Consider the following 12,761-nt stretch of genomic DNA (forward strand, 5'->3'; position numbering starts at 1 on the left):
TGCTGAGGTAACATTACAACCTACTCCCAACATGACTGCAGAGGTGTTTAAGGTTAAGTGTCAAGATTACCGTGAGGTCTCAAGTCACTTGATTAATAAATCCCATTTGAATTTTAGACCAAAAGCAGCAAATTATACATGCACCTGAAGGAATATCTTCAATGTGTCCATGTGTCGACAAATGTGTATGCATATGCAGGGGATGGGTATGAGTTGGGGAAAGGCTGACTGAACCACATTGATAACCGAATGTTAGGAGTCTGCCGTTGTTGGTAATACAGAAACATACACAGTCTTCATGTTCAAAGTCTTCATGGGGATGTCTTCTGTAATTTCTTGTGTTTGGGTCTCATTCAGAAACAGCTTTAGCTTCCTGCTCCGAAGGCCAAATACCTTGGCTGCTTCATACAGAAGACCTTGGTGGGTTAGCCCATTCTGCCCAAGTGGGTTACTTCTTTAAGTTCACATAATAACACCCAAATCATGTTAGAGAATATGTGCTTGAAAAATCAAATCAGGGTTCTCAGTCATTGCAATGGCTATTTTTCAATACTGTGCTCCAGTGTGACAAGGGCTCTGCCCTATTCCTTCCTTCTATCATGGGTATCTCAGTTTCTTTTCCATACTCTCGAACACATTGCTTAATGGTCACATTATTCTGAACGATAGTCTTGAGAGGTTGGCACTCTCCAGGATCTATCTCATGCTGTATTATAAGGTGTTTTCTTTCATATTCCATCTGGATAGCTGTGTTTTTTCATCTTTGCACTAAGATTGAATTAATAAATAATATATTTGGTATCTGATATACTTGGGATATTGTGTTTCTAATTTTTAAAACAGAATCACTAATTTTCTTCATTTGTAGTTAGTAGAAGTTGCTCCTTTCCTTTTCAATACTTCTATTTCTGGTCCTTTGTTATTTTATTTTACCCTATTACTTATGATATATCACACTTTTAAAAATCCCCATATGCCCTCTAAATCTCAGATTATTGCTGGGATTGTTATTTCAATGTTCTTTTCTTTAGGATTTTCAAAAATCACTCTGGTATAATTACAAATAGCCACAAGATCCCATATCTCGTAATGCCACTCAGTTAACCCCTCATGTCCTATCTTAAATCTTGGAATCAAAAGTGAATCAGACGTGGCCTCTACCTTCACAGAGCTCATAGTCTTGAAGGCGAAAGGAACACATGAAATGCTTGTAAGCACCATTTATAAAATCCAAAGTTTTTCATAAATACCATTAGTCATTTTAGTGGCTTTCTAGTTGGTATATGTTTAGCTCACCTCCCACCTTGCATAAACATTCTCAATATGAATGTCTGCTATGAGATGTTAATACTTGGGGAAAAACTTCATTCTCCAAATTGAGAAGGAGGCCTTTAATTATGTTTGTATGTCTTTTTCTCAGTAACCTAAAGATGTATTTTTAAAGTAGATCAAATAAAATTGAGTTGCCATATAATTTTAAGAGGCTAAAGCAACTATATGAACATTTCAGTAGACATTTACCCATGAAACTTCTATATTGTCTATGAATTAAATTGTTTCCTCACACAAGGTGTCAAATAAATATATCCCTCATGGAATTGTGGCAAAGCCCCTTGCAGAGATAAGCAGGATTGGTCAATGGTGACTCCTGAAAATTTTTCCTACTGTATGAAAACAAGTTAGCTGGGACGGAAAGCTCATTTTTATTGAATTGGGGGCCAGAAACTAAACTCAAACTCTCCCGGAATTGGGGACCCAATCTTTTTCATTCAGGGCATTCAGTATTCCCTACCATTGCTCCAAATATCTGGCATCTATGCTCTTGGCACCAAATAGTCTGTTTTTTTACACTCTGGCAAAGCCACTACCACCCTAACTCCATATAAAAAGTCAAGCAAAAAGGGAAAAGCTCCACCTCCACCCCTTCCACCCGCTGAAGCGCAAATCCACAGTATGTCTTGCCAGTCCTAAGCATGCCTCTCCACAAAATGCAGGGAGGCCAAAGACACAGGTATCTACAGAACTTTTTGTAGGTTTGAAGACTGTTCTGAGTGACACCTGCTGTCATTGACAGTAGCATGACAGCTAGAATCCACAAATTGGGAATAGTCCTTAATATAATACTACTGTCTAGGTGAATTTTGCTGGATATACAGAATATTACTGAGAATGTATCTCCATCCAGGGGGTCAAGTTAAATGGCTATTTTGACTCCCAGCCTGAACTTATTAATCTTCTTAATACTACATTTGTTTCAATGAATTGATCATTCAACTGCAAAAAGTTTTTTAATATCAAATTCACCCAAAAAGAGGGTTAAAACCACGTTCCATTCTCACAGCAATAAAACAAGAAAATCTATTATAAAAAATCAGAATGAAGTCATTAGCTTGATAAAGTATATCCAAAGATCCTAAGCTACTGAACAACAGAAAAACTTAACCCACAGGTATATTTTGATTAATTTCAGAATATTTTAAATTTTTCTTTACAATGAAATGACTTGGTGAAGCATGCCATGTCTATTATACCTCAATCCCTTCCACAGCCGATGGCAATATTTCCCTCATTACATTATCCCCGGTCTCTAAAGGCAACTTAATTTATGAACTCTGATTTTCACTATTTGTCCTTAGAAGGTTCTAGGAAAAAACAATATTAGTAAATATGTAGAGAAAATACAAATAGTTTATTTAAATATAGGTAATACAATTAAATAAAGATGTGATTACAATTTCTCAATCACTTTTCGCATCTATCTGGGCCCTTCAGTTCCAATTTCATCACCACATATTTGATAAAGAGTTGACATAAATGTCCTCGAGGCAGAAATCTATCTCCTGGGATAAAGTATTGATTTTTACAATAATTTTCTTGTCAGGCAAGTGGTCTTTATTAGGATTTTTGTATGAGTTTCTTTCATTATGCAAAAGAAAAAAATCAGGCAGAATAAATCAGCAGGTTAAAGGAACATTATTACAATGTTCCACATTGAAGATTAAAATATTCAAAGTACACAAAAACCATCTAAGATTTAATTAATATCTGATCAGGGGCTTAATGTCTGTCCTTTTGCAGAATATTTTTATATATTTTTTTTAACAAATGAGTTCAATCATCTTAAACATTTTGACCAAATTAAGATTTTCAGAAACCGAAAGACAAATAGAAGAGTCAACAAGAACAAAAAATTAACCAACAACAGAGATTCTATTTAACGAGATAGGGTCATTCAATACCAGCAGTAAGAACACATTTTGAGAGGGAGAAGACTTAGGTAAATACATGTCAAATTGCCTTTGACTTAAATCGAGCAGAACAAAACCAAACAATATAGTCATCAGAACGTGCACCTGAGACATGCCACTTTCATAATTATGATATGATTATTTTGAAACAGCAAGAATGCTGTTATCTATCTTTGAATAGCCACATTTCCTAAATTACACATCATTTATATATTCGTATATTCGTCCATCCATCTATCAAATATTTATTGAGCACTTACTTTGTGTCAGACACTCAATCTGTGAGTGTTACAATATGAACCTGAACAAGAGAGGCAAAACCCGTTCCCTGATGAAGTTTTTTACTGCAGCAGAGTACAATTACAATAGAAACTAACTTTGAAAAGGTTATTTTAGATAAGCATAAATGCTGTAAAACAATGAACAGGGTGATGTGATGGAGTGGATGGAGGTGAGTTAGCTTAGTCTGGATGGTCAGGGAAGACCTTTCCAAAAAACAACGTGTGTCACAAGGCTTCTGAAATGTGGATGTACAGGTGAATCACCTGGGGATCTTGTTGAAATGCAGATTCTGATCCGAAGGTCTGATGTAGAACCTGAGATTCTGCATTTTCAGTGAGCTCCCAGGTAATACCAGTATGTGAGGCTCTCAGACCATTCTTTGAATAGTAAGGACTTTAAATAAGAGATGAGAATGGTACAAAGAATAGAGGCATGAGCTACCTGTTTCAAGGATAATCATGCGTAGGAGTTTGGGGAAGCAGCTGAGACAAGCCCATCCTTCTATCCACCTCATTTCCAATTTTTCTCATTTGTTTCATAGGAGGCCCTAGGGCATGGTAGAAAGATAAAAGCTCCGAGACCAGACACTTCTGGGCTTTAATCCTGTCTCCACCTCTTTACAGCACTGAGGCCTTGGACAGTTGAGCTACTTTCTCTAAGTCTCACTCTTCTACATTGTAGGATCCTTGTATAGTATGTCTGACACATATAAAATAATCAACAAATGATAGTTTGATAACACTCCAGATTGGCTGACCCAACTTCACTTCTAAACCCTTTCTCTTTTAGGTATTTACATTTTAGAGGTATAAAAGCTTAAAAAAAAAACGAAAAACCTTGGTTTCTCAGCCTTCTTTGAAGCTAGAGATGGCCATGGCCATGTGACAGGGCTATGTTCAATAACATGGTGATGGAAATCCTCGGCAGGAGAGAGAGGTAGGGGGAAGGACATTCTTCCTACAAATGAGGGCAAAGACTCTTGCCTTTCATTTCTCATTCTTCTTATGTCTGCACCAGAACGATGGGTTCTAAAGGTGCAGCATGTGTCTTACAACCATGGGGTGACAAGTATGATAATGAAAAACAGGACATTAAGGACAACAGAGCATAACGGCCAAAAGAACCTGAGTATTCACCAGTATTATGGAATCACTGCTCCAACCATGGGCTGCTCAGTTCCAGGCTTTTTAAAATATGAGAAAAGTAAGCCCTTACGAGTTAAGCTTGTGTTAGTTGGGTTTCCAGGTCTTATAGCTAAATGTAATGCATATCTAGTTGTTTAGCACGCCTATTTATTATTCTTATTTCTTCTGAAGCCATTTAGTAGCAGGTAAAGGCAGATGCAATACAAAACTCTGTCAATGTATTTAACAATGCCAACCTGCTGCTGCTTGCCAAAAGTCAGACTACCAACAAACGTCATTGCATTTGAATCCTGATTTGTATTACCACTAACGATAATGTGAAAGCTTCACACAACAACTCCTAAATTCTCAAGACAAATTTAAAGAGAGCCCACTTTTTAGAACTTGTAATTGAAATCCCCACATTCTGTGATAACTGATGGTGGTGTTGTCCCATAATGAATGACCCAGTGTCAACCATCATTTCAAAGCAAATCTGGGACACTCTACAAGAAATAAACAAAAATAACTGCATTGGGCCCTGTGCCTGAAAAAACAAGGCACATATTACACTCAACTGGTTTGAATGGAAAGCCAAATTGACATAATGAATAAACTGCTATGAAAAAGTTTGGAAAATTAAGACACGTGCAACTCAGTGCAGAGGAAAGGAAGTTAAAAGAAGTTAACCACTGTCACATAGGTGAAGGTTTCTGAATGAAATTAGTTAATGAGCAAGTATTTACTCAGTTTCTATTACGTTTAAGGTACTGCAGAAAATGCAAAGGCATATGAAGCAGGATGCCGACTTCAAGGCCCACAATGATTTGGAAAAGACAAGATAACAGAAGTTTGACACAACAACAAAAGAAAAGTTAGAAGGGGGAACAAGTAGCAAGTCACAGGGCAGTGTACGGGAAGGATGCTTCCTACGAGCTAAGGCGGTTGGGTAAACCTAACCATAAAGAAAAGAAGTGGGATTTTCATGATGAATAAGGGTGAAAAAGATATTCCAAGTGAAGGGAAATTCGAGGACCCCAGTAAGGAGAAGGAAGAGTGTGAACTTTACAAGCTGAGAGTGAGTGGACCAGCTTGACTTGTCCGGACACTTCAATGAAGTTAGGAGGTGACATGGTGTAAGAAAGCGGATCATGGGGAGTTTTATAAAATGCTTTTCAAATAATTTGAACTTAAAACCTGCTTACAGGAGCTAAGAGCATTTGAGGAAGTGCTTCAATTGTGTCTTCTTAATTTTAATAGTGTAATGGCCCAAAATGTTGGAAAGTTAGTAAAATTCCTATTATAAAAACTCCTGTTTTCACTCCCAGCACACCTTTGAAACTGCTTTATAGCAGCAGCTTAGTGATCTTTCAATTATATTAATAAAATTCAGTGGGCACATCATTGTCTCTGTAACTTTCGGCTTTGTTTTTCTCTGATGTCTCACCATTATTTCTCTGTACGCTTTACTGGTATTTTCCTCCCGGTTCCTCAAATGTTAGTATAATCTAGGGTCCCATCCTTGGTCGTCTTCTGTCTTCCTGGTAAAGCAGGAGGATCACTTGAGCCCAGGAGTTGAAGGTTGTAGTGAGCTATGATCGGGTTACTGCACTCTAGTCCGGGAGGCAGAACAAGACTCTGTTTCTAAAAAAAGAATCTCATCCATGGCCATTTCTTGCATCACCTCACCATCAATACGCTAATGGCTTTCAAATCTATGTCTCAGCCTGAACATATAACTCCTTCTTGATCACCTAACCCACATGTCTATTTGTCTATAGGACATACATAGACATCTTGAACACTATACCCAATACTGAATTCATTAATGTTCTTCTCTGAAGCTTGTTTCTTTTATGCATTCACTAGCTGATTTAAAGTCATAGTAATCACATTTGCTAGAGATGCTATCTGTGGGCTCCACATCCACAGATTCAACCAACTGTGGATCAAAAATATTCAGAAAAGGCCGGGCGCCGGGGCTCACGCCTGTAATCCTAGCACTCTGGGAGGCCGAGGCGGGAGGATTGCTTGAGCTCAGGAGTTCAAGACCAGCCTGAGCAAGAGCAAGACCCCGTCTCTACTATACATGAAAAAAATTAGCCAAACAACTAAAAATAGAAAAAATTAGCCAGGCACGGTGGTGCGTGCCTGTAGTCCCAGCTACCTGGGAGGCTGAAGCAAGAGAATTGCTTGAGCTGAGGAGCTTGAGGTTGCTGTGAGCTAGGCTGAAGCCACGGCACTCGCCTAGGCAAGAGAGTGAGACTCTGTCTCAAAAAAAAAAAAAAAAAATTCAGAAAAAACAGTGGATGTACTAAACACGTACAGACTTTTTTCCTTGTCATTATTCCCTAAACAATACAATATAACAACTATTTACATATTATTTACCATGAATTAGGTATTATAAGTAATCGAGAGATGATTTAAAGTATAGGGGAGGATGTGCATAGGTTATATGAAAATACTATGCCATCTTATATAAGAGACTTAAGCATCAGTGGATTTTGTTATCCTCAGGATGTCCTGAAACGAATCCCCCCTTGAATACCAAAGGGATAACTGTACCTCAGACTGAGTGGCCTAAACAACAGAAATTTATTTTCCTATTGTTCTAGAGGCTGGAAGTTGAAGATCAAAGTTGATCTGGCAGGGATGCTTTCCTGAGGGCGCCCCCTGGCTTGCAGGTACTCATTCACATGGTCGGTAGTCTGTGCATTCATGCCCTGGATGTCTCTTTGTACACCCTAATCTCCTCTTCTTATAAGGACACCAGTCAAACTGGATTAGGGCCTATCCGAACAACTTGATTTTAACCCAATTAACTCTTCAAAACCCAATTTCCAAACACAGTCACACTCTGAGGTACTGGAGGTTAAGGCTTCAACATATGAATTTGAGGGAGGCACGATTGAGTTCATAAAAGCCCTTACACCAGAAACCAGGACTTCAGAAAGACCTTCTTTTCCTTCATCTCCCATTGTCAAGGTGAACCTGTTTTAACTTTGAAATATATCTCTACGTCTCCATGCCACCTAAACTCCTCAGAATGACATAATAAAATCTTTAAGATTTAAGCCTTGCCTTCCTATCTAGGTTTGAACTTCAACTCTATGACTTCTATGCTTTTCTTCTGAACAGGTCAACTACTTGCTATTGCATCACCTGAAATCAACGCTTCCTTTCGGTCCACGCACAAGTCACCTTTCAAGATTTGCTTCAAGATTATTTTCCCTGTGAAGTTCTCCCTGACTCTGCTCCGACTCTCACTGGCCTACCCTGTCTCATTCCCTTGTCTGGGAAGAGTCCATCATTTCTGCCATTCTATTATCACTGAACACACTGTATTGCAAATACTGGATCCACGTCCTCCGTACGATTATGAGCATTTTGGGGAGGGCAGGTGAGGAGGAAAAAAACGATGTAGGCTTTGGAGTTTGATTGGATGAGTGTAAATCCTAGTATTAACATTTTTTACTACATCAACTTTGTCAAGTTATTTCCTTGTTAAATGGGAATAGGAATAATACCTATTTCATAGGGTTATAATAAGCGGAAAATGAAGTAACCCATGAGAAGCACTTAGCATGAAGCAGAGACTCAATAAAAGCTCAGTATTCTTATAAAACATATAGAATATAAGAATAATGATAACTGTCTTCTATGGAGCGTATTCTGTATTCTGTGTGCTATGTGATTTGCATATATTATCTCTTATATACCTATAACAAATGTAGGAGATATGTATGATTGCCCCATTTTATAGATGAGGAAACTCAGTTTCAGAGAAGGTAAGTAGCTTGTTGAAGGCCCAACAGCCAACATGTGGTAGAACCAGGATTTAAGCTGAGACTTAGATGTTCCAAAGCATACTGTCTACATTTTGACATCTCCAAAGGCTGACTCAATACTGAAGGCAGAGTGAGTGCTCAATAAATATTTGTTGAATTACTTAATCCATTATTAATGCACTTTTAAAGTTATATTAAATATACTTTTTAATGCTAATTTAATTTAATTTAAGTTAATTAAAAAAATTAGAGGCTCCCTACAATCACCTAGTTTAGAAGCCCTTGCTTCTCAGCCCTGATGAAGGGCTTTTCATCCCTATCTTTGAAGACCTGCTGTCCAGAAAGACTTTGCCTATCCTGACTACTTGTATTAAGAAGCCATTATTTTTTTGTGTAAAAAAAAAAAAAAAGAAAAGAAAAAAAGACATTTAATTGCCAGCCAAATCTTCTGATCAACAAGAAAAGAATCTGAGTTGCCCAGCTGAGTGGTATACAGACCTACCTAAATTTTATATCAAAATATTTCTTATTCATAGGAAAGCATGTAAACAGGGTCATATAGGAAAAGACACAAACAGTGTCTCATATGAAATTCATTTACTAAGTGACGCTGGACATGGACATAGAAGTTAGCGGTGTACACACTATTTTTGGAATAAAAGTAAAAAGTAAAATATGTGTCAAACAAAAGGAGGATATGTCCAAAGGTGGTAAAAAATCATCAGATTTCTGCTAAAGTCTCTCTCTCTCTCTCTCTCTCACACATGTACACACACACAGACACACACACGCATATACTCACACATTCATACACCCACCCATACATCAGATCATCAGTTGAAAGCTATTGCTTATACAAATAGCACTTTCCATTTTGTGTTCATCTTCCATCAATGCTGCTCATTGATAAAAGGTCTACAATGTATCCAATATCTTGTTTGCTTTTTCTATAATGTATGTTTTTTCTCATTTCAAATAAAACCCAAACCAACATAGAAATTAATGATTAAAGCATTTTTTTTAAAATAGAAATACACACAATTTGTATCTCTTAAATGAAGTCCATCATATGAGCCTCAGTAGGGAATTAATTTAATTAACACAAACCTTATTTATACAACTTAGATGAACTTCAGGGATACATTTGTACAAAATGAAATAACAGGTCAAGTCGGCCCACGTGCTCATTTAGAGTTTTCCAGTGCCATGATACGAAACTGCTCCAGTTACACAGTGACATTTTAATAATTTTCAAACACTTATCTTGAAGTTCTAAAAATACCATGTGTTAAGGTGTGTCTTTCCTGAAAGACATGCTATTAATCGGTAAATTTTTAGGTGTTTTTCTCCATCAAGTACAGGTAAAAAAAAAAAAGAGAGAAATATTTATCTATTTTTTATGATCATTTTACAGCCATACTGACTTAAAATAGTTATTCTGTCTCTCTAAAAATATGATATACTTTTGTGGGACATTTATAATAAGGTAGCAATAGAAAATTGTTCATGAGTGTTCAGTATAAATTGGAAATAATACTTAATTTCATATGAGATAATAATCATTTGAGGAACAAAGTTATAAAACTATAAAAAGATCTAGGGACTTATTAGTAAATATTTCAAACTTTTTACATCATATTTTGCACAATATAATTAATGTTAAGTGTTTTGCTGATATTTTTTCTTTAAACCTTGCAAGAGATAGTTTTTATATTGCATGTGTTCCCTAAACAAAATGGGACTATTATTGAGCACAGTTTAATATATTTGTTTAAGTATAAATGTAAAACTTCTTTTTAAGATACAACTGTGGATTAGTATAATTATTACTGGTTGATCAGTGTTCAAATGAGTGCCCTTCGCTCCCAAATGGCAGATGCAATCTTTCAAGTGCGAGCAGTTCTGCTAGTGTAACATGCCTGGCCTTTCTCTGTTCCTTTACTCAGTTCTTTCCAGAGAAGGAGGAGGAATTTAATCTGATTGAGTTTGGAAGGAGATATGGGCCTGTACAGGGTAGTACCCTGTTCTGCTCTGAACCTCTAGGCTTTAAGTTCCACAGTGGAGGCTCTGCCCAGGCCCCAACTCAGCTTTGTGACTGAGGGGCAAGTTTACCTAAATCTGGAGCTCACTAAGAGGAAGCCCTCTTGCCTGTAAAGATATTTTATGTTCTTCTTTATTAGTGTTATCAGAAATAAAGATGATATTTTGGTTTCCGATCTACCTCACTCATTTTTCTTTCTCAATTGATTCAGAACTGGGGTGGCAAAAAACGAGAGTTTTTGCTGGGCTCCTTCAACCCATGAACAAGTAGATATATTTTATTCCTTTTATCCACTGCAGTGCACCAAGATGGGGATTTCTCCCCTACCAAAAGACATGAGGAACATAAGACAAAGTCATTTAAATAATTTGTATTAATATAAAACCATTAGGCACGGTACTTATATTCAAGGTAAGTCAATTAAAGGTAATTAAACTACCCCCTTTGAAGCAAAATAAAAAGCCATACATTTCTTTCTAAGGACAGTTTACATTTCTATTTATCCACATATATATGTAGGGGGACATAATATGCATCCTTACCTTTTGTATTCCTGTATTCCAAAGAAAATATTAAAATAAAAAACTGTACACGATGATTTTCACACTTACCTCTGTGGAACTTACTTCCATTGGACAGCTATTCCACTTGCTCTAATAGTCAAGTAATTCTAATTGTAAGACTGCTCTTCCCTTGTATATGTGAATTATGCTACAGTATTTAGGCATGCAAACATGCAGGAAAATAGTCATGCATTTGCCAAGATTTCAAATGATACAAGTAGGAGCACCAAATTATGATAGTTGTTCATTTGGGTTGTTGTTTCGAGAGACATAATGTATTTAAAACACACAGATTTTTAAAAAGAGCTGGAATAAAAGAGTCCATTGCTAAAAAGACAAAGCTATTGAAATGTCAAGTAGCTGGTTCTAATAAAGAACTTGCTAAGAAAAAAAAATTCATACAGGAACAATCGCTTTTTCTCTGGTCACTAGAATATCTAATCCTACATCTGTTTAAAATAAATAATATCAGCATTTTTTCAGTGTTAATTTTTGTTGGGTTACATAAAATGCAAGGAATTTTTTAATAACCTATAAACAGAAGATACAAGGTAAACAACACAAATTCTTAGAAAGACTTCTAAAAAAATAATTGAAAAGCTTGTTGGTTGTCTTAAAACAAAGTATTATACTGTTATATACTATAAGGTACAGGAAACACATTTGTTTGCAATATTCTATTCTGACAACCACTAAGCTAGAATTCTTAATTTTATACATAAAATGAAATTTTCCATTTCTAAGTTTTGAACTATAGCACTTCAGATGAAACTGAGAGATGTATTTTTAATCACAAAGTTTTAACTTCATTTATTCTATCAATTTTTGCCTAATAAGACAAGGTGGTATGAATCTTTGTATTGTGATAAATTGTTTTCTCATCCTCATCCTGTTTGCATAGGAATATGAACTTGTGGTTCCTTGTCAAATGAGTCTTTATTACAAAGACGAGAATGTAAATGCATGTGAGTCTCTGTGATTTTGGAATATGCATCAAATACTGGCTGCTAACAGCTATGAATATTTATCAGTTGCTGTTATTAAAAAGACACTTTCTTTTCTCCCAGAGATTTTGAGTAAACAATTTCAAAATGTAACCCCATCTGTCAATGTTTTCTGAAAACAGTACAAACCTTCTTTTTTGTCTTCTGGAGTAATCTTCACTTTTGTATCTGTTATGTCCTTGAATGAGGCCAGAAAAAGTACCACATCTCCTTTCTCATTCTTTATGGGAACAATATCCAATAGGCACCAAAATGGGGACCCTGGAACCATAATAAAAATACAAATCAACTATTGCTTTGTATTTTTTCTATGAAAATCTCAATTAATAAAAACAAAGCCCTTACTGTTTTTGTTCTATCCCACAACTCCCCCATCTTAAAAATGTCAGTTTTCAGATTCCATAAATATCTATCCTATGTGCATATCTCTTCATTCCCAAATGAAATACTTTCTCTGAAAATAAGGCAGTATTTTAAACAAAAACACTAGTCTGTACTGAGACATTTCTGCTTACATCACTTAAATTGTATTTCATCTTTGAACTTGTTGATGTTGAATTAGTGCACTTTATGAGGCTGCCCTTTCCCACCTACCCCCTGCACACACTGGTTATTAAATAAAGACTTTTGTTTGGCATGAGTTTGCTAGAGGATTATTTAGACAATTTGAAAATCAAAGATCACCTACCAGAATGCTAAAATAGAAAT

General features: G+C 36.2%; 1 protein-coding gene across 1 annotated transcript in view; it reads right to left on the reverse strand.

The window, feature by feature from the left end:
• The window catches only part of KCNH8 (potassium channel, voltage gated eag related subfamily H, member 8), a 458,661-nt gene that overhangs the window by 278,956 nt on the left and 166,944 nt on the right, over nt 1-12,761 (reverse strand). The window contains exon 3 of the mRNA XM_012663182.1: nt 12,183-12,314. Coding sequence (XP_012518636.1) covers nt 12,183-12,314 — 132 coding nt within the window. The remainder of the gene's footprint in view (nt 1-12,182; nt 12,315-12,761) is intronic.

Source organism: Propithecus coquereli, unplaced genomic scaffold (genome assembly GCF_000956105.1).
Source record: "Propithecus coquereli isolate 6110/MARCELLA unplaced genomic scaffold, Pcoq_1.0 Scaffold12, whole genome shotgun sequence".
Classification (NCBI taxonomy): Eukaryota; Metazoa; Chordata; class Mammalia; order Primates; family Indriidae; genus Propithecus; species Propithecus coquereli.